The 23,879-nt window shown below is 58.3% G+C and overlaps 4 protein-coding genes across 15 annotated transcripts in view; 2 read left to right on the forward strand and 2 right to left on the reverse strand.

The window, feature by feature from the left end:
• The window catches only part of ABCB9 (ATP binding cassette subfamily B member 9), a 38,221-nt gene extending 26,416 nt beyond the window's left edge, over positions 1-11,805 (reverse strand). The window contains exons 1-3 of one of the 4 annotated variants that reach the window (XM_055082663.1): positions 11,719-11,805; positions 8,093-8,506; positions 3,316-3,397 (exon numbers count right to left, since the gene is read on the reverse strand). The gene's annotated coding sequence lies outside the window, so the exon portion shown is untranslated. Of the gene's footprint in view, positions 1-523; positions 687-3,315; positions 3,398-8,092; positions 8,507-11,718 lie in introns of those variants that run through there. The other 3 variants (XM_028484677.2, XM_007104546.3, XM_024120485.2) reach the window with 3 other exon arrangements.
• Positions 9,166-12,752, forward strand: OGFOD2 (2-oxoglutarate and iron dependent oxygenase domain containing 2). The gene is made up of 7 exons (XM_007104552.4): positions 9,166-9,350; positions 9,788-9,844; positions 10,565-10,678; positions 10,769-10,868; positions 11,702-11,829; positions 12,082-12,336; positions 12,410-12,752. Exons 1-7 carry the CDS (start codon positions 9,219-9,221, stop codon positions 12,671-12,673), a joined length of 1,050 nt encoding a protein of 349 aa, XP_007104614.1. The 5' UTR covers positions 9,166-9,218; the 3' UTR covers positions 12,674-12,752.
• Positions 12,753-14,354: 1,602 nt separating this feature from the next.
• Positions 14,355-16,818, forward strand: ARL6IP4 (ARF like GTPase 6 interacting protein 4). 2 transcript variants are annotated; one of them, XM_055082665.1, is made up of 6 exons: positions 14,355-14,516; positions 14,843-15,016; positions 15,470-15,754; positions 15,863-15,980; positions 16,380-16,449; positions 16,528-16,818. In XM_055082665.1, the coding sequence occupies exons 2-6, from the start codon at positions 14,854-14,856 to the stop codon at positions 16,582-16,584; spliced, it is 693 nt and encodes a 230-aa protein (XP_054938640.1). In that variant the 5' UTR covers positions 14,355-14,516; positions 14,843-14,853; the 3' UTR covers positions 16,585-16,818. The 2 variants fall into 2 exon arrangements, with proteins under 2 accessions (XP_054938640.1, XP_054938639.1); XM_055082664.1 differs by having other exon boundaries at positions 14,505-14,594.
• A 611-nt stretch (positions 16,819-17,429) lies between these two features.
• PITPNM2 (phosphatidylinositol transfer protein membrane associated 2) overlaps positions 17,430-23,879 on the reverse strand; it is a 34,485-nt gene continuing 28,035 nt past the window's right edge. Inside the window, exons 16-24 of one of the 8 annotated variants that reach the window (XR_003678355.1) lie at positions 22,724-22,872; positions 22,250-22,366; positions 21,809-21,925; positions 21,540-21,688; positions 21,297-21,446; positions 20,731-20,914; positions 20,524-20,652; positions 19,875-20,417; positions 17,430-19,612 (exon numbers count right to left, since the gene is read on the reverse strand). Coding sequence is in view for 4 of the 8 variants with exons in the window: in XM_028484675.1 (XP_028340476.1) it covers positions 20,094-20,417; positions 20,524-20,652; positions 20,731-20,914; positions 21,297-21,446; positions 21,540-21,688; positions 21,809-21,925; positions 22,250-22,366; positions 22,724-22,872 (1,319 nt within the window). In the remaining 4 variants the exon portion in view is untranslated. The other 7 variants (XR_008616604.1, XR_003678356.2, XM_028484675.1 and 4 more) reach the window with 7 other exon arrangements.

Here is a 23,879-nt window from a genome sequence, read left to right on the forward strand (position 1 = left end):
CAGGCCTAAGTGCCTGGGGGATGCAGAGAAGGGGCAGCCCATTGGCCAGCTGGGGGGACTGAGGGGAAGGGGTTTGCCAAGGTCGGCAGGTCCAGGCCTGCTCCCAGGCTTCTGACATAGCCAGCCTCTCAGGATCTGTGGGCAGGCACCACTGTAGGGTGTGGGGAGCCCTCAGAAGAGGTGCCAGTCCGATCCTGGGGGGAGAACAGCCATCCCAGGATCCACGCCAAAAGGCACCCTCACCATTTTCCAAGAGGTGGAGGCACCTGAATGGTTAAAAAAAAAAAAAAAGCAGCATTCTCCCCGCGGTGTGGAAAGGATGCTGCAGGGATGGGGGGCTGGGACCTGCGGCTGCGGGTGCTAGGATACCAGGGCGGGGGGCCAGGAAGGCTCCCACCTTCAACTGAGATGCCTACTCCATCCCCGGGGCAGGGAGAGACAAATGTCCCTCCAGCCTGTGCCCGGCCTGGCACCTCGACTTGAGAAAGACCCAGGTCGGGGGTCCCGGGACCCGCACTCTTACCTGGCACCTTACCTGGCACCAGGTGAGCCGTGGGGAGGGGGCGCAGCGGGCTGGGGTCCTCAGGGGCGCGGGTTCCGCGCGGTTCATTGGAGACAGCGCCCGGCGCCCGCTCGCTCCACCCCTCCCGCGGCTCCTCGGGGCCTCCCGCCCCCGGCTGCGCAGCAGCAAGGTCGGAGCAGAGAGAGGCGGGCACACAGGCCAGCTGACGGGAGGGGCGGGGCCTCCTGGTGGACGGGGCCTTCGTGGGGGCGTGACCACAGCTAGCCACCGCCCACCTGCGACGAGCCCCGCCCTCATCCGCAGGGCCAGGCCCTTCCGCTCGGTGCTCCACCCCTGGAGACCTCAGGCCCATTCTGAGCAGAAGGAAATGGCCACACCTGCTGGGGGCGCCTGCTCTTTAACCGTCCTTTTCCTCTGGAGGGACTACCTGCCAGCCTTGGAGGATGGAGGTTATGATCCTCATTCCTTCGTTCATTCAACCAATATTTGTTGAAAGGCACCTACTATGTGCCGTGCACCATTCTAAGCGTTTGCGATGCTACAGGGAACAAAATGAGATCCTTGCCCTTCTGGAGCTGACATTCTAGTGAGGGAGTCAGGCGATACACATAATGAATAAGTAAATTATACCTGTTGGAAGGGAATACATTTCATGGAGAAAAACAGAGCCAGGGTGGTGGGGGTTGGGAGAGGGAGACGGCCGTATGTACTCAGTGACCGCAAGGGGCTAGGCGCTGGGCGCTGTGTGTGCAAAAAGATGGAAAACTCCCATCCTTCGCGGGGTGGGGGAGATAGAAAAGCAACAAGTAAATAATTTCATGTGGTGCCAAGTATGATTGATTTCCTGTAAAGGAAATAAAACTGGGTGAGGCAATGGCAAGTGCCATGGGGCTTCTTTAACTGGGAAGGGCTCCCTGAGAGAGGTGAAAGGTGAGAAGGAGGGAGCCATGGAGAGGTCTGGGGGGAGAGCATTCTACGTGAAAGGAACTGCCAGTGGAAAGGCTCTGAGGTGGGAACTCACCTGGCATTTGAGGAACAGAAAAGAGGTCAGTGTGGCCTGAACCAAGAGCTGAGGAGAGTAGGTCAAGCCCAGAGGGGCGGCAGGGGAGGCAAGATTTTCCGCCATCTCTCCAGCCTCCGGTCAGAGGCTAAAAATGCTCTCTGTAAAACAGTCTCTGCTCCTCACAGAGGACAGCCTCCTTCAAGGGGAATTTGGCAAAGTGCAGAATTGTAAATGCACTTTTTTTTCCTGACCCAGTAGGAATTTCTTCTATAGATAGACTTGTGGAGGGAGTGAAGATACTAGTTTGCAGATAGTCACTGGAGTAGCAAAAGTCTGGAAATAACCTAAATACCCTTCCGTAGGGAACTGGCCAAATAATTACAGAGCATCGCTCAAAAGAATACCCTGTAGCACGGGGGGAAAAAAATCTATGTATCTATCCATACACAAATGTTACCTAAAGGTATGAAATGACCTCCAAAATCTATTGAGTAAAAACAAGGGGTAGAATCAAGTTGAAATGTGATATTGTTTGTGCAAAAACAAAAGCAAATATATAATTGTACGTGAAGAAAAGCTCTTGGATGGATTACCCAAAAGCTAGAATGACTCAGGTCTGGGGCCAAATCCAGGCTCTGTCATTTTTGCTGTGTGAAAATAGCCAACACAATATTGAAGGAGCAAAACAATTTCGGTGCACTGACACTACCCGACTTCAAGACGTACTCTAAAGCTGCAGTAATCAGGACAGTGTGGTGTTGATAAAAGAACAGATAGATCAATGGGACAGAATAGAGAGCCCAGAAATAGACCCATATAAATATAGGCAACTGATCTCTGACAAAGGAGTAAAGGCAATACAGTGGAGAAAAGACAAATGGTGCTTTGCAACAAACGGTGCTGAAACAACTGGACATACACATAAACAAAAAAATTCTTGACACAAACCTTACACCTTTCACAAAAGTTAACTCAAGATGGATCACAGACCTAAATGTAAAACACAAAACTATAAAACTCCTACAAGATAACCTAGGAGAAAATCTAGATTTTCTTGGGCATGGAGATGATTTTTTAGATGTAATACTAAAGGCATGATCCATGAAATAAAGAATTGATAAGCTAGACTTCATTAAAATTAAAAACTTCCACTCGGCAAAAGATATTGTCAAGAGAATGAGAAGATAAGCCACAGACTGGGAGAAAATATATCTGATAAAGGACTGTTATCCAAAATATACAAAGAACTCTTCAAGCTCAACAATAAGAAAGCAAATAACCTGATTTAAAAGAGGGAAAAGACCTGAACAGACACCTCACCAAATGAAATATACAGATGAAAAGTAAACGTGAAAAGATGCTCAACGTAATTTGTCATTAGAAAATTGCAAATTAAAACAACAATGAGGGCTTCCCTGGGGGCACAGTGGTTGAGAATCCGCCAGCCAAGGCAGGGGACACGGGTTCGAGCCCTGGTCCGGGAAGATCCCACATGCTGCGGAGCATCTAAGCCCGTGTGGCCACAACTACTGAGCCTGCGCTCTAGAGCCCGTGAGCCACAACTGCTGAACCCGCGTGCCACGGCTGCTGAAGCCTAGGCGCCTAGAGCCCGTGCTTCTCAACGGGAGAGGCCACTGCAATGAGAGGCCCGCGCACCGCAACAAAGAGTGGCCCCCATTCACCGTAACTGGAGAGAGCCCACGTGCAGCAACGAAGACCCAATACAGCCAAAAATAAATAAAATAAATAAAATTTTTTTAAAAAACAACAATGAGGTACTATTACATACCTAATAGAATGGCCAAAATCCAAAACATTGACAACACCAAATGCTGACGAAGATGTGGAGAAACAGGAACTCTCTTTCATTGCTGGTGGGAATGCAAAACAGCACAGTTACTTTGGAAGACAGTTTGGTGGCTTCTTATGAAACTAAACATACTTCTACCATACGATCCAGCAATCATGCTCCTTTGTATTTACCCAAACGAGTTGAAAACTTATGTCCACACAAAAACCTGCACATAGATGTTTATAGCAGCTTTATTCATAATTGCCAAAACTTGGAAGCAACCAAGATGTCCTTCAGTAGGTGAATGGATAAAATGGTAATTCAGACAATGGAATATTACTCAGTGCTAAGACTAAATGAATTACCAAGCCATAAAAAAGACATGGAAGAGGGCTTCCCTGGTGGCGCAGTGGTTGAGAGTCCGCCTGCCGATGTAGGAGACACGGGTTGGTGCCCTGGTCCGGGAAGATCCCACATGCCACAGAGTGGCTAGGCCCGTGAGCCATGGCCACTGAGCCTGCACGTCTGGAGCCTGCGCTCCGCAACGGGAGAGGCCACAACAGTGAGAGGCCCGCGTACCGCAAAAAAAAAAAAAAAAAGACATGGAAGAAACATAAATGCATATTACTAAGGGAGAGGAGCCAATCAGAAAAGGCTACACACTGTATGATTCCAACTATATCATATTCTGGAAAAGATAAAACTATGGAGACAGTAAAAGGATCAGTGGTTGCCAGGGGTTAAGGGAGGATGGGGGGATGAACAAGCAGAGAGTAGAGGATTTTCAGGGCAGTGAAACTATTCTGTATGATACCATAATGGTAGATATATGGCCCTATACATTGTCAAAAACCATAGAATATACAACTCCAAGAGTGAACCCTAATGTGAACTATGCACTTTGGGTGATAATGATGCATCAACGTGACACTCGATTGTAACAAATGTACATCCCATCTGGTGTGGGATGTTTGTAGTGGGGGAGGCTCTGTGTGGGAGGGGGGCAGGGAGCACGTGGTAAATCTCTGTACTTTCCACTCCATTTTGCTATGAATCTAAACTAAAACTGTTCTAAAGAACAAAGTCTATTAAAAAATTGGTTAAATGGCCCATTTTATGTTATGTATATTTTAACCACAATAAAAATTGTTCATAGCAGCTTCATTCATGACATCACCAAACTGGAAACCATGCAAATGTCCCTCAACTGTAAAATGACTCAGTGAAGGTGGAGTGGTCACCGGGTGGAATACTATGCAGCCATGAAAAAGGATGAGCCACTGCTACACATAATGACAGAGATGAATATTAAAAACATAATGCTGGGCTTCCCTGATGGCGCAGTGGTTAAGAATCCGCCTGCCAGTGCAGGGGACATGGGTTCGAGCCCTGGTCCGGGACGATCTGACATGCCGCAGAGCCCACGTGCCACAACTACTGAAGCCTGCATGCCTAGAGCCCGTGCTCCACAACAAGAGAAGCCACCGCAATGAAAAGCCTGCACACCTCAATGAAGAGTAGCCCCCACTCGCCACAACTAGAGAAAGCCCACGTGCAGCAATGAAGACCCAACAGAGCCAATAAATAAATAAATAAATAAATTTTTAAAAAAAGAACATAATGCTGGGGGTGGGGGAGGATAAATTAGGAGTTTGGGATTAGCAGATACAAACTACTATATATAAAAGAGATAAACAAGGGAACTAGATTCAATATCCTGTAATAAACCATAAAGGAAAAGAGTATGAAAAAGAATACATACAATATAAATGAAAAAGTATGTATATTATATATGTACGTAAAACTGAACACCAAAAGCTGACACATTGTAAATCAACTATACTTCAATTAAAAGGAAAAATAAAGAACATAATGCTGAGTGAAAGAAGTGGTATACAAAATAATACATACTGTATGATTTTATTTGTATCAAGTTCAAGAGCAGGCAAGACTGATCTTTGCTCTTAGAAGTCAGAATAGCGCCTACGCTCGGGAGGTGGGTGGTGACTGATGGGGACGTGGATGGGGGCTTCTGCAGGGCTGGGAGGTTCTGTTTGGGGATCTGAGTGCTGTGTCTAGTTTGTGAAAATTCACCAAACTGTACACTTAGGATTTGTGCCCATGTGTGCATGTGTGCTGTCAACTCAAAAGAATATGTATAGACACATGTATACACATATATATACACGTACATACCACACATATATATACATACACGTACACACACACACACACACACATACACACACACATCATTCTGGAATCCAAAGGATGGGTGTTCTAACTCTGGTTCTGCACTCACTAGGTTTATGACCCTAGACAGGCCCCTGTACTTCACTGAGCCTCCGTTTCCTCATCTGTAAAATAGGGACAATAATACCTCACAAGGTCAACAAAAGTACGTCAGTGCTGGCTACGAGCATACTGATTCGGTGCTTACTATTAATATTCTGGCTGCTGTTCCCTTTGGTGGCCAGGCCCAGGCTGGGGCAGGGAGGGGCTGGGGACCCTGTTTCCAAGGAAGAGATGGGGCATGGGGAGGGCCGGTCTAAATTGAGGAGCGGGAAATGGTTATCTTGCAAAAACAACTGTAAAAGGAGAACACTAGCCCGGGAGCCGGGGTGTGCACGTGTGTGTACGTGTGTGTGGGGGTGGGGGAAGCTGCTGGGGTCCAGCCTGCGTGGTGGCTGCCTGGGGATCTGGTCTCCCCGGGGCCTCCTGGGGAAGGAAGGCACTTAGGAGTGGAATGAACACAGGGCTGGGGAAATGGATCCTTTCCTGGAGAGCAGGCCCTTCGCTATCGCCAGGCAATCAAGCTGGCTGTAAAACTTTAATCACCTCCTCAGGCCACACAGCTCTGGGCTGGGGAGCTGGGCCCTTGAGGGGGAAGCAGGTCCCCAACCGTCGTCCTCCGCCCTGGGGAAGCCCGGTAGCTTCAGAAGGCTTGGGCCGGGCCCCAGGATCTCCGCGGCCCAGTGACCTGGATTTCACACCTGAGGAGGGGAGGGGGCACTGAGAGAGCTGGCTGCGCCTTTAGGAACAACCCAGCAGTCAGACTTGGGCTCCATTCCAGACTCCACCACGTATGAGCTGTGTGACCTTGGTGGGTCACTCAAGCCATCTGAACCTCGTTTTCCACATCTGTAAAATGGGGATAGTTCCTACCGCATAGGGTTTGCTGTGAGGACTAAACAGCTTCCCTTTGCAAATAGAGTAAAATCGAAAATGTTACCAGTGGCCTAACAAGCCCAACGATTTGGTCTCAATACCACCTGGCCTCGTTCCCTATGACTTGCCCTCTTGTATGCTTTTTGCTGTTCTCCAAGCATGCCAAGCTCGGCCCACTGCAGGGCCCTTGCCCCTTCAGTCTCCCTGTCTAGAACCTTCTCCTGCAGATCTCGCTGCAGCAGTTAGAGCTCAGCTGAAATGTCGCTCTTCAGGAGGCCTTCCCTGGCAACCGCGTCCGAAGCAGCCGCCTCCAGGCACTCGCCATCTCATCAGCCTGGTGCCTTCCCAGCACTTACAACTGAACGAGGATAACCTGATCTCGCACTGGTCTCCTTGCTTGCTCCTGTCTCCCCCACTCGACTGAAAGCTTCAGAAGGGCAGGGATCTTGTCCGTCACTCAAAACACACTTCCACACACTCACACGCATTCCTTCCACACTCCCAGACAGGAGGGTCTCGCTGCCCCCGCCCAGCCAGTGTGAAAACCAATCAGGCTGTTGTGCAGGCTCTGTCCAGAGAGCAGAGGCCCTCTTCCGGCCCCTCAAGGTGCTGGAGGGGAGACTTTGCTGGCTCGAGCCTTGGACCCCCAAATGTGCTAATGGAGACAGCTGGGAGGACGGCCTGGCACCGCATCACAGGGCTTGGAGGTCTCCCATCTTCCTTCTGGGGTCCTGGGGCTTCAGCAGGAGCAAGGGGTGGGCCGCAGAGCCCTAGAGAAGAAAGGAACAGGGGCTGTGTTGCCTCTGTGTGTGTGTGTGTGTGTGTGTGTGTGTGTGACTGTGGGTGGGATGTGAGTGTGGGTGAGTACTTTTGTGAGGGTGTGCCTGTGTGTGAGATATTGGGTGTACGAATAGGAGCGTGCGACTGTGACTGTATGTGGAATGTTGTGTGTGTTCAAGCGAGGGTGGGTTGATGGTATGTGTGAGGGTGTGAGCGCAGGTGTGATTGTGTGTGAATGTGTGTTAGCATGTGTGAGCATGTAAGGCTGTGTTTGAGTGTGTGTGTGACTGTGGATGTGAGTGTGTGAGCGTGAACCTATGTCTACAAATGGGGAAAGCAAAGCAGAGTTATCAAGAAAATGCCAACAAGGGAATTCCCTGGCAGTCCAGTGGTTAGGTCTCGGTGCTTCCACTGCAGGGGGCATGGGTTCGATCCCTGGTCGGGGAACTAAGATCCCGCAAGCCACACAGTGCGACCAAAATATATATATATATTTATATATGAAAAAGAAAGAAAGAAAGAGAGAGACAGAGAGAGAGAGAGACGAAGGGAGGGAGGGAGGGAGGGAGGGAGGGAGGAAGGAAGGAAGGAAGGAAGGAAGGAAGGAAGGAAGGAAGGAAATGCCAACAAGCCCAAAGAGAAAAGTCAACATCCCTCAAAATCCCACCACTCAGAGAATTCCTATTGTGGTGAACAGGGAACTCAGAGGGCAGACTTTTGGGTTCAAACTCCATATGTGTCCCTTACTGGAGAGTGACGGGGGCAAGTCACTGCACCTCTCTGGGCCTCAGGTTCCCCCGTCTGTAACACGGTGATATAATAGTACCTAGCTCAAAGGTGTGCTGTAAGGATGAACGGAGATAAGGTGGGTGGTAGATGTGTTAGCTCAGGTCCGGTAGAGAGGAGCCTCGGTCAACAGCTGTCATCCGTAGTCACCTGCTGACCTAGGGTAAGGGCCAGAGTCTTCAAGCCCCAGAGTCTTCCTCCCCACCCCCATCCCTGCATCACGCTGAGCCCTGGAGAGAACTCTAAGGCAGGGGGCAGGGGTCATTTCCAGGGCTCAAGACTTCCTCCCCAGCGGCACGCCTTAGTTCTGCCAGCTCAATAGGATTGACATCCAAGCTTCTTCTCGGGGCTTTGCAGACCGGGGTCTTGGGGATGCATGGCGGACCATGACGGGGTTCCCAAGGTATGGCTTGCGTGTGCTGTGATGGGTCTCCCCGAGGATGGAGGGCACCTTCTGTAAGACAGAAACATACTCATCTCACACTGCGGCTGGCCAGAACTTGAACCTGGTTGCGCTGGGTGTGGCCACCGACCGACCACGCCCTATTCACACCTGAACCCGTCGGGAGCATCACCGGAAGTCTCACCGGACGGAGCGTTTTCGTGGGGACACTCAGTGGGGCGATCCGCGGCAAACCCTAAGAGACTGGGGCGTTGGCAACGGGAGCGCCGGGCAAGGACCCGGGATAAATGCTAAACCCAAGCTCAGACGCACAAAACTGGAGAGCAGTTGGAGGGAACGAGGTCAGACCCTAGAGATCTGTCCTCGTGGCGTTCGCTGGTTCTTCAAAACCTCCGAGCAGAAAAGGGAGCCAGCGTTTAAGCAGAGGGTCTTGAGATTCCGAGTCTCTACTTCTCCACGTCCTGTGAAGGTGTGACTCAGTTCACCTATCTGCGAAGTGGGACGATTAATTCCCGCCTCGTGGATGGAGAAACTCTGAGGCGGAACGAGAAGGCCGCGTGCTCCCAGGGGAGGCTGCCAGCCCCAACCCGGCCGGGAGCATCTTCGTGCACCGCAGACCGTTTTCTGGGGCGGACTCTTCGTTCTTTTCCGCACTTGGGAATTTAGAACGGACCCTTGGCCGCTAGTTCCAGACCGCCTCGGCTGGGGGCGTAGCCGGAAGTGCCCCTACGGAAACCGGCGGGTCCGCGCGCGGCACCTCACCATGGCGACCGCGGCGGCTCCGCGGCGCTTCTGCCGCTGTGCCTGCTTCCGCTCCGAGAACTTGTACGTGGCGCGCTACGGCCTGCACGTGCGCTTCCGGAGCGAGCAGCAGCTGCGCCAGGACTACGGCCCCGTGAGTGGCCCCTACTGGCTCTGCGGGGAAATGGGCGGGGAGGGGTGGCGGAGGGGTCGTTTGCTCTGCCTTTGGCGCGCTCAGGTCTGACGACAAGAATGGCTTAATCTTTAGGTACCTCATTGTTTTCAACCTTAAATGGGGATAATGTGGGGATAATGGTATCTTTAGTGAGGTTGTCGTGAGGAATGAATGAATGAACGTACATACAAAATGCTCAGGGCAGGGCCTGGCTCAGAGTACTCCGTCAGTGTTACTACCAAGAGCAGCTGGGAACCCTGCTCTGTGCTCAAGGTGCTTATCGCATTCCATCCTTACAATGATCCTGTGAGGTCGGATCATCTCCATTTCAAGGAGAAACCGAGGCTCAGAGACGTGTAAGTGACTTAAACGTCCCAAGGTCACACCGTCGCGCTCACTGGCCTTTCTGCTCCCAGGTCCTGCGCAGCCGAGGCTGTGTCAGCCCCAAGGACTTCCAGCAGCTGTTGGGAGAGGTAACAACTCCCCGCCCGCCCTCGATTGCTCCCTCTGCACGCAGCCTGGCGCATCAGCAGTGTGAGGAGTCTCCCAGCTCAGGCCTGCCAGCGTCAGACCCTTAGACCTCCCCTTTCCCCCTTCCTGTCCTCACTCGCCACAGCACCTGAGTCCTGGCAGCAGAAAAAGAGAAAGCGGGCAAAACGCCAAGTTGTCTGCCTCATGCCCTTTCGAGATACTTGGGTGCCGGGGAGGAGTCACTTGCCCAAGGTTTCACAGCAGGCGGAGTTGAGGTCCCACCCAGGGCCGCCTGGCTCCTGGCTCTTCCACCCTCCCCCCACGCCACTTCTGCGGCTGCTGCTTGTCTCCCACCCGGGGGTTAAGTGTTGGGAAGCTTCCCAGGACAGCCCGCTGCAGCCTCTGGAACACAAGCTTTGACCTGGACTCTGTTTCCCCTCCTTGAGTGGGCCCAGCTGGCTGAGGAGCAGCGAGGGGTCTCATCCCAGCCAGGCTCAGGCTGGCGCAGCCCTGAGTGGGATGGGCCCCCTTCTGGAAGGATTCCCCTTCAGCTAACAGCTTAGCACCTGCCATTACCCTGGTAGAGTCAGGAGCACAGGGAGACGTTGCTCCCAGCCCTGGCCATGCCCTGGGCTTCCTGAGCCTCAGTTTCCTCATCTGCACAGTGGCCTCGGGGGGGATGGGAGGCCCCAACCTCATAACCAGGCCCTGTGTAACCCCAGCTTGAGAAGGAGGTGGAGCGGCGGCAGCGGCTGGGGCAGGAGTCGGCTGCCAGGAAAGCCCTCATTGCGAGCTCCTACCACCCAGCGCGGCCCGATGTCTACAACTCGCTGCAGGTACCTGGCAGGGGGCAGGTTACTGGAAGGAGGCGGAGGAATCCGGGCCTGGGGGCTGTCTGCCCCACGGCCTGTGTGCTCTGCCCCCAGGATGTGGCTCTGGCCCCGGAGTTCCTGGCCGCAGCTGAGTACAGCACATCGCCAGGTGCAGACCTCCAGGGCCTTCTCCAGCGGCTGGAGACAGTTTCGGGTGAGGTCTTGGCCCATCACCTTGCAGCACTGGGGGTGGGAGACTGGGGTCCCTCCACTCACCATATCTGCCTCCAAAAATCAAACCAGCAGGACTGAGAAGGGCTGGCGGGACAGACCCATCAGGAGTAGGGCATCTGTATCCATTCACTCACTTATCCAACAGTTATTCAGTGCCTTGCATCAGACACGCTCAAATAGGGGTGATTGAAGAGGTTAACAAAGGGACAGTTGAGACAAATGTGGGCTAAGGAATCAGCAAGGGATGGGGAGGGACCCGCCCCCGCCCCCGCCCCGGGGCTAGCAACGGGGGTGGGGTTGGGGGTAGGGAGCTGTTCCTATCCCAAGACCTGAAGGAGTGGGCAAGAATGAGGTTTCGTGAACCTGCCAGGACCTGGAGCTGTGGGAGAGGGCTCGCTGGGGAGGGACCCGCCCCCGCCCCCGCCCCCGCCCCGGGGCTAGCAACGGGGGTGGGGTTGGGGGTAGGGAGCTGTTCCTATCCCAAGACCTGAAGGAGTGGGCAAGAATGAGGTTTCGTGAACCTGCCAGGACCTGGAGCTGTGGGAGAGGGCTCGCCGGATGGTTGCACATCTGAATTTGGAGACTAGACCTCAGGGCAGGGTGAGGCTTCAGGGATGAGTGGGGGGCCCAAGAATAGGGCTCTCCTGCCGCACGTTATGTCGTTTAATCATCTCAAGAGCCCTGAGAGGTGAGTACTCACGTCATCCCCATTGTACAGATGAGGAAACTGAGGCTGGGGGAAGTGAAAAGGTTATGGGCGGATTGAAACCCACACCGGAGCTCCCGGCCCACCGACTGTCCCTCCCTCCACAGAGGAGAAGCGTATCTACCGGCTGCCGGTGTTCACAGCGCCGTTCTGCCAGGCCCTGCTGGAGGAGCTGGAGCACTTCGAGCAGTCGGACATGCCCAAGGGAAGACCGAACACCATGAACAACTACGGGGTGGGTGAGGCTCCACCCGGTGGGCCCGAGGAGGTGGGGACATCGTCTGGTGAGACGTATCCCCAGCGCTGCAGACCTTCTCCAAGCCTCGGTTTCCCCATCTGTAAAATGAGATCACAGCAGGATTAATATCAAGTTAAGCACGTTGATGTTTGCAAAGCACTTAACAGTGTCCTTAGTAAGGAGCTCCCCCAGGGACCCAGGGTGAGGCCCTACCAGTTTCCCCGCTGACCCTGGGATTCCCCCTCCCAGGTGCTGCTACATGAGCTGGGCCTGGATGAGCCACTGGTGACGCCACTGAGGGAGCGCTTCCTGCAGCCGCTGATGGCCCTGCTGTACCCAGAGTACAGGGGCTGCCTGGACACCCACCGCGCCTTCGTGGTCAAATACGCGCCAGGCCAGGATCGCGAGCTGGGCTGCCACTACGATAACGCCGAGCTCACCCTCAACGTGGCCCTGGGCAAGGCCTTCACGGGGGGCGCCCTCTACTTTGGGGACCTCTTCCAGGTTAGTGTGTGTGACCCGTGGGACAGGGCTGGGGCCACTGAGAGTGCCCAGGCCTGAGCCCCGCTGTCCACAGGCACCTTCAGCCCTGGCCAACCCCCTGGAGGTGGAGCACATGGTGGGCCAGGGCATCCTGCACCGGGGGGGCCAGCTGCACGGGGCCCGGCCCCTGGGCACCGGTGAGCGTTGGAACCTGGTCGTCTGGCTCCGCGCCTCTGCTGTGCGCAACCGCCTCTGCCCCATGTGCTGCCGCGAGCCCGACCTGGTGGACGACGAGGGCTTTGGCGACGGCTTCACCCGCGAGGAGCCCGCCACGGTGGATGTGTGTGCACTGACTTGAGCCTGGCTGGGGCCAGTCGCGGGGGTGGTGAGGGGCAGAAATAAACACCCTGCAGCCCTCAGCACATCTTGGTTCAAAAGGACACACGAGCTTCTGGGTCATTCTTTCGGCAGACAACGTTGGCTTAGGTTGGGTTTGTTAGAACCAGAGCCTGAGACAGGGATTCCTGTGCAGGTGGTTTAAGGAGGGGATACTCTTGGGAGAAGAGGGAGCAGGACAGAGCAGGAAGGAACTGGGCCAAGATGGTTTGAAATGGCATCCAGCCTCAGCCCGATCCCACGGGGCTCTCTGGAGCAGGAATCATACCACAGTTTGCCCTCCACATCCGATATTAGCTATAGGGTGTTTTGGGGTAGGGAGGGGGTGAGTAACTTCCCAGACATCCATCTCCAGGGCAAGGTGGTTCCCAGCGGCCAAGGGAATCTTCGAGAGAAGAGTACAGGTGTGGGGACTTCCCTGGTGGTCCAGTGGTTAAGAACCTGCCTTCCAATGCAGCGGACGTGGGTTCAATCCCTGGTCGGGGAACTAAGATCCCACATGCCGCGGGGCGACTAAGCCCATGCACAGCAACTACTGAGCCCGCGCACCTCAACTAGAGAGTCCATGCGCCACAGCGAAGAGCCCACGTGCCGCAACTAAGACCCGACGCAGCCAAAAATAAATACATAAAATAAAAAATAAATGTTAAAAAAAAAAGTACAGGTGTGAGGTGTCAGCAGCAGACACCAGGCTGGGAGTCAGCGTCCCGTCTACAAAGGGGATTTAGATGCATCTTCTGGACCCTGTGGAGGGGTTACTGCAGAGGGATTAAAAGCAGGGACTTGGAGCCAGACCTCTTGGGTTCGAATTCTGATTCGGCCGCTCCCAGCTGTGACTGTGGGTAAGCCACGTGATTCTCCGTGCCTTTGTTTCCTCCTCTGGAAAGTACTCGTGTCCTAGAGGTGTTGTGGAGATCAAGTGACTTCCCGCTTATACAGTGATTTTTAACAGACCTGTGAGTTTGGTGCTGTCGTTACTATTGGAGAGTTTGCAACTTGGCGGCCCCAGGATTGGATGAGGCAGGTAGCTATGCTGTGTTTGGGAGGGTTTTCCCTGTTGAAAGCTTGAGTTCTGGCTTCCGTGGGAAGGTGGGAAGATCTGGAAACACCGGGCCCCAATCGACACTGCAGTAATCAAGGAGCGGACTCAGTTGCCCCCACTCTAGACAGGCCTGCGGTGCACTTTCTCACAGGGGTCCTTCCGTCATTCATTGCCATGCTCTCTCTGGTCCTTACGGACATTTGAGTTTGCGACCTCTGTATTACTGGGTGGAGACGGGGTAAAGACCAAGGCTCTGGAGCTTACGGCCCGTTGCAGTGGACACGTTCGCAGACAATCCAGAGATGAAAGCGGCGCGCAGCCACCTTTTTCCCTAGGGCATCACGGAGACTAGGGATGTTGCGGGCGCGGCGAAAGGACAGTGATAGGAGAGGGCATAGCTGCGGCAAAGGACCCGCGGGCTCCGGAACTGGCGCCAGGCTGGAGAGCAGGTCTCTCGTCTGGGAGCTCCGCCTGGAGTCCCAGCTCGCCTCTCCGGGAGGTCAGTGCGTCAGACTCAAGTTTCTTGGGCTGTCCCAGAGACGGAACCTGGGGCTTCAGAACTAAAGGCAGCAGCGCCTTGCTTCGCGGTCGGACGGCCGCCCAGAGCACCGTCCCGGGCCGGAAGTCGCCCAGCCGCCGCTTCCTCACGCGAAGGCGTGGTGCGGGGTTGGCGGTCCGGCCGGATGGGCGCTTGAGGAGGGAACGGAGCAGCCGCGGAGACTTTCTTTCAGGCGGCGAGGCCGCGGAGGGCGCGGGGTGGAGGGTACGAGCGCGCGGGAAGGAATGAAGAACGCACCGGGCAGCTGAGGATCGTGGCCGTTTCTAGAGGCGCCTGAGCCGCGTGCGCAGGCGTGGAGCGTCCGGGCCGGGGCGGGCCCTTAAAGGGGCCGCAGCGGAGGATCCGGGAGTCCGCGGAGAACCCGGGGAACCCAGGGGTGGGGGTGGGTGAGGATCGTGCGGTTGCACGGACCCCCTGAATATCCCTGGCCCGGGTGGTGACCAGGCCCCGAGTAGAGCCGCCCTCGGAACCCAGTCTGTGGGCCGGCCCTGTGATCAACCCCCAGTTTAAGCGCGTCTCCCCGTCTCCAGCCCGCGGCGCTATGGCTCACGTCGGCTCTCGCAAGCGCTCGAGGAGTCGCAGCCGGTCCCGGGGGCGAGGGTCGGAAAAGAAAAGGAAGAAGAGCAGTAAGGACGCCCCGAGAAGCTGCTCGGCTTCCCGATCCCAAAGCCGCAAGGCCAGCACCACCTCCTCTGGGGCGGAGGGTGAGAGCCAGAGGGAATGGGAAAGGGGTGAGGGAACTTCATGGAGGAAGTTGCAGGCAGCTGGGCGGGCTTCTCCGGACTGGCTGTGGGGAAATCGCGGTGAGCGCTATTCAGAGGGACACAGAGTGTAGATCCTGGATATCTGGATTGAAAGACGCTCAGAATCCAGGGGCTGGGCCAGCCCATTGAGTACGGAGTGAAGGGAGCACTTAATCATATTTTTGGTGCAGCTGGGTTTGAGATATGGAGGCCGGCCGCCCTGCTCCTGGGCTGTGACTGCGCAGCCCAGAAAGTGCCTCTCCACAGGGTGCGGAGCCCTCCTCTAGAAAGCCCTGCCAGGAGGGTCTCACCCCTCTGTAGTCAGCCTAAGCCTGCTACAGGCCAGAGCAAGGGGACGAAGGTTTACTTCTTCGCCTCCCGGCCTTCCAGCCTCACCTTCTCCCTGCATCACAGAGAGAAGCAAACACAAGGCCCGGAGGAGACCACGGTCCAGCTCCTCCTCCTCTTCTTCCAGTTCTTCCAGCTGCTCTTCCTCCTTGTCCTCCTCCTCTTCCTCCAGCGATGGCCGGAAGAAGCGGGGGAAGCACAAGGACAAGAAGAGGAAGAAAAAGAAGAAAAGGAAGAAGAAGCTGAAGAAGAGAGACAAGGCCAAGGCCAAGATGCAGCCGACTGAGGCTCTGCCCGGACCCTCGCTGGACCAGTGGCACAGAGCAGCCGAGGAGGAAGAGGATGGCCCAGGTACAGTGCTGCCCGGTGTGCAAGGCGGGGAGGGTCCCCTCCCTGAGGCCCCCATTCCTGAGCCCCCGCCCCCGCCTCGTGCCCCCTCCCTGCCATCTTACTTTCCAGTCCTGACGGACGAGCAGAAGTCCCGCATCCAGGCCATGAAGCCCATGAGCAAGGAGGAGTGGGATGCCCGCCAGAGCGTCATCCGCAGGGTGGTGGACCCGGAGAGCGGACGCACCAGGTGGGAGGCCGGGCGCCCAGGTCCCAGACCGGCACTCTCAGGGGGAGAGGTCGTGGCCGCTCCTGCTGGTCTAAAAGGACCGAGGATGAGGGAGAAAAAGGAGTCACTCGTTGATGGGACTTCTCAGGCCATTGCTGCCCGTCCCTCAGAGCAGGCGACTGCAGGGGCTGGAAGGGCCTCGGGGGGGAGTCTTCAAAGAGCCGCTGTTGGCTGGTCCGATGCCAGAGCCCACCGGGCTGCCCTCATCCCTGTCCCAAGGGTGGGGGGTGGGGAGCGGCCAGGCTCCACCTGCTCGAGATGCTGGGGGCCTGAGGCCTGAAACCCCTCTGCTGGATGCTTCTGGTTCTGTTGCTCTGGCCTCTAAGTTAGAGGCTCAGCTTCTTCCCCCTCCTCCTCTAGGCTCATTAAGGGAGACGGTGAGGTCTTAGAGGAAATCGTAACCAAGGAACGACACAGAGAGATCAACAAGGTGGGTGTCACCCCCTTGCCCAGGCCCACCCCCAGCTCTGCTTCTGATGTGTCCCCTCCTGTGTGCTTTCTTCCCCAGCAAGCCACCCGAGGGGATGGTCTGGCCTTCCAGATGCGAGCAGGGCTGCTGCCCTGAGGGCCCCACTGGCCAAGGCCTGCACACAGTGTTGGTGGCACAGCTTGAAGGCTGGCCTCAGGGCGGGCAGCAGGGAGCCCAAAGGATGCTGCTTGTCTCTCTCCTGCACACCGGCCTCTGGCCCAGCCTCCTGTCAGATGCAGGGGGTGGAGGTCAGGGTCACTGGCCTAACTGGCTCCCCTAACTCCTGAAAGAGTGCCGCTTCCCAGATATTAAACGTACCCTGGTTGGAGACTTCTTCTGTGCTGTTGCTTTTTGTGCTGAGGCAGGGAGGGGAGAAGAGTGCAGCCCTACTTCCAGGGCAAAAACAAGGACTCCAGGAGCTTTTGGGGAAAGCACAGTCCACGCCAGCCACCTTTGCCCTCCTCACCCTCAGAAGAGGCCCTGCCTGGACCAGACCCAGGGCTCCACCTCCAGCTGAATCCCAGACCCTTGGCTCTTAAACTGGATTTCCTCAGGCTTGGAGGGAGGCTGCTGCCCTCCCTGCTTATGCCACAGATGACTGCAGTTGAGAATCCTGGTGGCCCGGGAGGAATCCTGGCCCAGCTTACTGGCTGCGTCCTCTGTGAAGCAGAGGCTGGCAGTACCCACCTCCCTGACTGGGTTGCTATGAGGACCAACTGAGTTCATGCCTGGGAAAGGGCCGGAAGGGGCTAGAAAGGGGCCCAGCATAGGTAGGACCCACGTGAGTGTACCGGTATTACTGTGAGCATAGCTGACACTGTGTACTGGGAAGGACAGCGTCTCCCCTCACAGGACAGGCTGGGCCCCATCCCGGCCCCGCCCCCCGCCCCCCCCCCCGGGGGGGGGCTCTGGTTGCCGGCGCAGTACTGAGACCCAGAAGGAAGCCATCCTGCTTCTTTAATTGGTGTAACAGACGACGACACAGTACACAGAGCACACTCAGGCCTGATGGAGCAGGGACGGCCAGGGCTGGCGGGGGCAAGTCAGGATAGCGCTCACACTCGGTCCACACAGACAGACGGGGGGCTGAGACGCGAAGACTGCGACGTGGCGGGTGGGCGGGCAGGCGGCTCGGGCTGAGCTAGGAAGGGGGCGTGGGGTCTCTCTCTGCTGAATCCCTCTTTAGAAATCAAACAGAAGGCAGGTGGGGGGACCTGGGGGGGCGGGCTGAGGCTCAGTCCTGGGGGCTTGGGGGTGGAAGTGGGACTAAGGCTTCTACTCTAACAGGCCTGGGGTGGGGTGGCAGTCAGCAAGGCCTGCTTCACCCTTTGGTTACGACCGGTCGGGCCTGAGCCCTGCAGCTCAGCACCCAATGCTGTAAACATTTTTGGTATTTTTAAAGGACTCTGTCCTCCCTCTCTTAGTTTCTGAAAAACTGGTGCTTCCTTAAGAGGATAATGTGCCGAAAGGAACCTTCAGGGAGGCCAGGAAGCAGACCTGGATAGAGAAGAGAGACGTCAACAGGGAGGCTGGGCTGCCCACCTCACCATCTATGGCTGAGGGCCGCTGGGAGAGGCCCGGGGACTATTGCTGTTGTCCTTGGCATGGCTGGCGGCTGGGCAGGCAGGCGGGGAGCTCGGGGCCATGGGGGAGCTGCCCGCTGGGAGAGGCCGAGCCCACTGCCTGCCCGGCCTCCCGCGGCCAGGCGGCCTCCCGGCCTTTATTGCAGGCGGGCTGAGACTCTTCCGGTGCTCCTCTGGATGGCTGCTCACCAGGCGACAGGCGAGATGCGGTGAGGTGGCACCGACAGGAGGCGGCACTGGCCATGGGGCCCCTCGTCGGGGCTGTGATTGTCGGGCCAAGCGATTCCCGCTGGGAGCAAGGGGTTAGATATTGCACTTTCACTGCAACAGTCACATTAAAACTTGGTCCATAAAATAATCGTCGCTTTATACATAACGCCTGCAACAACAACAAAAAGCTACATCTTACATATGAATAAACCCTGAAGGTCCTATTCCTCCAGACATTTTTCTCTGCACAAAATAAATAGCTTTCACTCTGTACAGACCCACTTTTGCAGAACATTTACACGACCCTTTGGCTGTACATATCTACACACGGGAAAATGTTAACATCCGCCCGCGCGCCTCCCCGTCCCAGGCCACGAGGCCCTGCGGCCGTATCCAGGTGGGCAGCAGCTTCGCACAGGAGGAGGCTGGTCGCTGGGCGGCTGGCTGAGGCCCGGCAGGCGCCCCGTCTCAGAGAAGGTGGAGGGGCAGCAGAGGGGCTGCCCGGGGCTGAGGCCACAGCTGAGACCGCGGTCGGTTCCGGGGAGGGAGGGCTGATGCTCAGACCCGGCGCGCAGGACAGCGCGGTCCTTGCCAGGTGGGAAACGAAGTCGTGGCTGCCTGCCCTGAAGCTAACTAAGCGAGTCGTGGCTTCTTAGATTCGGCATCGAAACGGAATTGGCGTTAAAAAAAAACCGAAGTGTGTGCCCCACTCACCCCAGAGTAGAAATTCAGTGGCATTAACAGGGGTCAGGCGAGGCAGGGAGCCCACGCCCTGCTGCCTGGGCAGGGGACAGGGCCCTGGGACCCAGAACCAGGCTGGACTCCGTCACAGTGCTGGGCGTTTTCATGTGGAGGGGCTGCGTTTGGTAGTGAAAGAGTTAAGAAAAGGAAGCAGCCAAGGATTGCTCATTTAAAAAAACCTCATAGAAATCAGATTGGAGAAGTAGAAAGGTGTAGAAACGTGGAAGGGGGTCCGAGGCGCGGGGCCTTGGCTGACGGCCGGCGAGGAGTGAAAGAAGTAGGCCCGGCCGGTCCCGGCCCCGCAGCCCGAGGCGAGGCTTCTCAGGAGCCACCCAGCTCGGCTGCACCGGCCTGGCGGCCTGCGCTGTGCCTGGGGCTGAGATGACGCCAGGCCCTCGGCTGGACGGGGCTCCCGGTGGGGCAGCTAGGAGGGGTTGGGAGTCCGGGGCTGCCATGGGCCAGGTGGAGCTGCGGAAATTACCATATGGCCTTCCTCGCCTACTTGTACAAGGATTCTCTGCCCTGGAGCCTTCTGTGTGGCGATGGGTCCTGGATCAGCAAACGCTGAATTTTCACGCCCGTCAACGGATCTGTAGCCATAGGAGACGGTGATGGGTCTCTACCCTCAAACTTCAGTGCAAAACCAGTGAGGTCGAGCAGTTGAGCAACTCGAGTTAACAAGAAGCAGGCTGTCCCCAGTTGGAGCTGCTACCAAGTGGGAGGGGACTAGGGGTCGGGGCGAGCGAGTGGATGGGAGGTGCCCAGGCCTGGCATCAGGATGCTGGGCGGTCAACGCAGGGCAAGCATCCGGGAGTGCCTTCCCGGCCAGTCCACGCTGGGGGGTCCTGGTACCTCCGTCATCCTCGGGCTGGTCGTCCTGCCAGCTTCCACGACACGCTGGAACCCCGCAGACCCTAACACGTGAGGCAGGGCTGGGAGGGCTGTGTGTGGCACGGCCCCCTGTCCTCCGCCGGGCCCTGGGACAAGCTGGGCCCCAGCCGACTGTCCGTGCCCAGGGCGGGCCGCCCCGGCCTAGCACCATGGAGACCACAGCGCCTTGCTCCCGGAGCCCTACTTGGGGCCCGCAGCCGCCCCCGGCTCGGGCCGGCCGGCCGTGGCGCGGCCCCAGCAGCCGGCCGCCACGCTCATGCTACGTTGTCCCCGCTGCTCGCCGTCCGCCTGGCTCTGCGTCCGCTCGTGCCGGTGGCCGGGCCCGCTGGGCTGGGCCGAGATGGTGCGGAGCAGGTGGTTCCGGGAGCGCAGGAAGTCACCCTGGCCGGGTAGGCCGAAGCTGCCCTTGCGCAGCGCCATGCGGGTGGCCGCGTTGCGGGCCGGCCGCGCCCGGTGGTTGTACTTGAGCTGGGCCAGGTGGGCCGCGTAGCCGTCGGTGATGAACTACGGGGGAGGGGGGGCAACGCGGAGCGTGGCTGTCAGGGGGCGGGGCTCCCGGGGCTGCCCGCCCGCCCGCGCACCGCGCGGCCGCCGCGACGCGTCCGCTCACCTGGCACTGCTGCTGCAGCTTCTTGGTGGGCCGGCCCACGATGTAGATCTGCATGGGGGACAGGCTGATGGAGCTGTAGACCGCCACGTCCTTGGTGGAGCCGTAGGCCGCGTGTGCGCGCAGGTGCAGCTGTGGGCAAGACGGGCGTGGGCGCGGGCTCGGCCCTCCCGCCCGTCCCCACCCCACTCCCTTCTAGCCGGGACCCACCTCAGAGATGAGCAGCTTCAGGAAGTTGGCCTTGTGCCTCAGCGGGTCGTGCACCAGGCCGTCACAGAAGGACACCACGCCGTGGGGGAAGTTGTGCTGGGCCAGCCATGCCACCACCCGCTGCTTCTGCATGTCAGGCCGGCCCGTCACATAGATGATGAGGTAGCCCAGGTCCTGCCAGTGCCTGGGGGCGAGGGGCAGGCCTGGGTGTCCCACCGACGCACGGGCCTCCCTCCCGGGCCGCCCAGCCAGTCCCCACGGGGGCCACTAGAGAGCGCCTCTCGGGTGCGGCGCCGACTATAGCAGCAGCAGCCAGTCTGACGGCAGCGCGGTGCTCGCGGCCCCCACCCCCGCCCCCTGCAGCAGGTGTAACTGCTCTTGTTAGAAGCAGCGCCGCCCCCCAGGTAAGGGAACTGAGGCATCAACAGAAGCGGTTACAGCTGGGAAGTGTGACCCAGCTGTGGGGCCCCGGCCCCAGGTCCCCGCTCTGGCACCCAGGGCCCCCCACCGCCTGGCCGTGGAGCTGCCTGCCTCCGAGCCCACCCGCTGCTGCTCGGAGCGCTCACCGCACCACGTCCACGGCCCCGGCCCGCACTTTGGGGTCACTGCCCATGATGGACACGCTGGCGGCGAAGGAGCCGTCGATGCTGAAGACCACGAACTCCGTGCCCTTGGGCAGCACGGTGACGTAGCTGTCGGCAAACGTGTGGTCTCCCCTGGGGGGGGGCAGCTCATCAGAACCCACCAGGGCTCCTTCCTCCCGCCCCGGATGAGGCTGACCCGGCCTGCTCACGCCTTGGAGCTCATACCTGACCACCATCTTGACGGGGTAGACACCCACGCCCAGACGGTGGGTCTCGGGGATGGTGTAGGAGACGCGCCCGCTGCTGTTGGTCACCAGCGTGTCCAGGTACAGCCACTCACCCGAGGGCGGCTGCATCATGACGTGCACGTCCACCTGGAGCCGGGAGGGCTGGTCACGGCCGGGCCGCGCCCTTGGCCTCCCCACCCCCACCTCCCATCCCCCAGCCAGAGGGAGGCGAGGTGGGGGGCTCCCGCGGGCTCCCTGTGTCTTCACCTTCTCCCCGGTCAGGGTGACCATGTCCAGGGGCCCATACATGAACCGGCCTGTCAGGACCTGCGGGCCATCCTCGTTGGCGACCGCGTCATTGATCCGGTGATTGGCCGTCACGTTCTGGGGGGAGGAGGAGCAAAGCTGGGTCAGGGCTGGGGATGGAGGGGCGGCTGGGACCTCCTGGGCTCAGCTCAAGCTTCCCATGGGCCCGGAGCGTGAGTGTGGGTGCAAAGCCCGATGACCCAGCTCAGCCACTGAGCTGCGTGGCCTTGGCGCTGGTCCCCGTCTGTAAATGGGGTAACAGCTCCAACCCCAGACTGTGAGGATTAAGTAAGACAGCACACTTCTCTGTGACTCAGTTTCCTCATCTGTAAAGTGGGGTCTTCTCGCGAGGATTCAGTAGGACGACAGCTGTGGGGCCTGGGCACTCAGAGGACCCCTCACCCGCAGCTTCACGTGGGTCCTCTTGCGCTGCCACTTCTCTCTCGGCTTTGACGGGGTGAACACCGAGACCTCCTTGCCGTCCAGTTCCAAGATGCTGGAGTTGTCGTGCCTCATCACCTGGGAGGGGACACAGAGGGAGGCCATGGGGCAGGCTCAAGCCTGGGGCTTCCTGTTCTAGAGGGGAGAGGCCAGCGGCCCTAGGGGCCACGCTACCCCTGGGAGGGTTTGTGGCGGGGGGACACTATTTAACCCCACTGCAGTCTGCTCTCTGGCCCCTGAAGGCGCACATCCATTCACCCCATCTCAACATCCCATCTCAGGATGGCTTCCTCCATCCTGCTGGCTGTGGCGTCTGCTGGGGCCAGAAAGTGGGGCCCCCACCGTCCTCATCTATGAAGTGGGGCCACCTCAGCAGCGGTGTCAGTCGGGCCTCCTGAGAGGTGCAGGTGTGCCCGGCAGGGGGACCCTGGGTACCTGTCTCAGCAGGAAGGAGACCACATCCGTGGACTCCCAGTAGCTGGCATGAAAGAGGTGGGGCAGGGCCACGGTGGGGAAGGCCGTCAGGGCGTCGGGGCAGTACAGGGCGTAGTCGATCCGCTTCTGACCCCACCACTTCGCCGCAACTGCCAAGAGGAGGGGCTGTGACTGGGCTGGGCCCCAGGGGCTCACCTGGCCCCTCAGGCCGGGCTCAGCCCAAAGGCAAGACCCTCCTCTGACCAGACAGAAGGGCTGCAACCAAAGCAAGTCTCCTTCTCCCAGACTCGGTGACAGGGGAGCAGCAAGCAGCCAGGGCGCCCGAGGAGGGGTAGGTGGGGGACTGCGGCTCAGCCGGGAGGATGTGGAGTTACAGGGGGAGGGGACAAGCCCAGTCTGGAGGCAGGACCCCCTGCCCTGGGCCTTATCACTGCCCTCTCCAGGCTTCTCCTGGACCCCCTCTCTGCCCCCGCAGGCCTCCAGGCTGTGAAAGGCTTTGCAGAAATGGAGTCACGATTTCTGGGCCCCAAGGCAAGGCCCGCTGTCCTCAGCACCTGGCAGGCAGGGTGTGAAGTCAGGGCCTTCAGTCTACGGAACCTGCAACCTGCGCGTGAAGCCGGCTCCCCCTCCGGGCTGGGGGACCGCCCCAGGTTTGCAAAAGCCTCCCCGGTGGCCGCACGCAGGAGGTGCACCTGGTTAGGCTCGGGGTGGCCCTGCTCTCCGCCTGCAGCCTGCCTGACGGGCAACCCCCAGTCCTCACCCGGCCTCCATCCAGCCGCCCCCCCGACCCCCCGCTGCTCCTGCTTCCTCCCTGGAAGTCCGGGTGCTCCCAGACCAAGCCGCCAGCTCTCCGCTAGGCCTCAGTGGGGCCCGGGGGTGAGGCGTGCCTGGAAACAGAGCGTGACCCCAGTTAGAGGAGACGGACGTGTGTGCATGGAGGGCCCGTGACGCCCGGGACCTTCTCTGATGTCCAAGTCAGGGAGGCGGGGGCCCTCCCCAGGCTGGGGCTCGCCTGCTGGCCCGGGGCGGTGGGCGGTGGTGGGGGAGGGCAAGCAGGGACAGCCACCTGACGCTGGGGCTGGGGCTGAGCGGAGCACAGGCTCAGCCCTGCTGGGGCCAGCACTGCCCCCGCGGGCCAGGAGGACACCCACGCCGG

Source organism: Physeter macrocephalus, unplaced genomic scaffold, assembly GCF_002837175.3.
Source record: "Physeter macrocephalus isolate SW-GA unplaced genomic scaffold, ASM283717v5 random_210, whole genome shotgun sequence".
Classification (NCBI taxonomy): Eukaryota; Metazoa; Chordata; class Mammalia; order Artiodactyla; family Physeteridae; genus Physeter; species Physeter macrocephalus.

What these genes read in the sequence shown, in the direction of transcription:
- OGFOD2 (XM_007104552.4), top strand. Translation starts at nt 9,219, where the DNA reads ATGGCGACCGCGGCGGCTCCGCGGCGCTTCTGCCGCTGTGCCTGCTTC. An exon ending in ATGTCTACAACTCGCTGCAG is followed by an intron (nt 10,679 to 10,768) that starts GTACCTGGCAGG and finishes CTCTGCCCCCAG; the next exon opens with GATGTGGCTCTGGCCCCGGA. An exon ending in GCGGCTGGAGACAGTTTCGG is followed by an intron (nt 10,869 to 11,701) that starts GTGAGGTCTTGG and finishes CTCCCTCCACAG; the next exon opens with AGGAGAAGCGTATCTACCGG.
- ARL6IP4 (XM_055082665.1), top strand. Translation starts at nt 14,854, where the DNA reads ATGGCTCACGTCGGCTCTCGCAAGCGCTCGAGGAGTCGCAGCCGGTCC. An exon ending in GGAGGAAGAGGATGGCCCAG is followed by an intron (nt 15,755 to 15,862) that starts GTACAGTGCTGC and finishes CTTACTTTCCAG; the next exon opens with TCCTGACGGACGAGCAGAAG. An exon ending in GACACAGAGAGATCAACAAG is followed by an intron (nt 16,450 to 16,527) that starts GTGGGTGTCACC and finishes TTTCTTCCCCAG; the next exon opens with CAAGCCACCCGAGGGGATGG.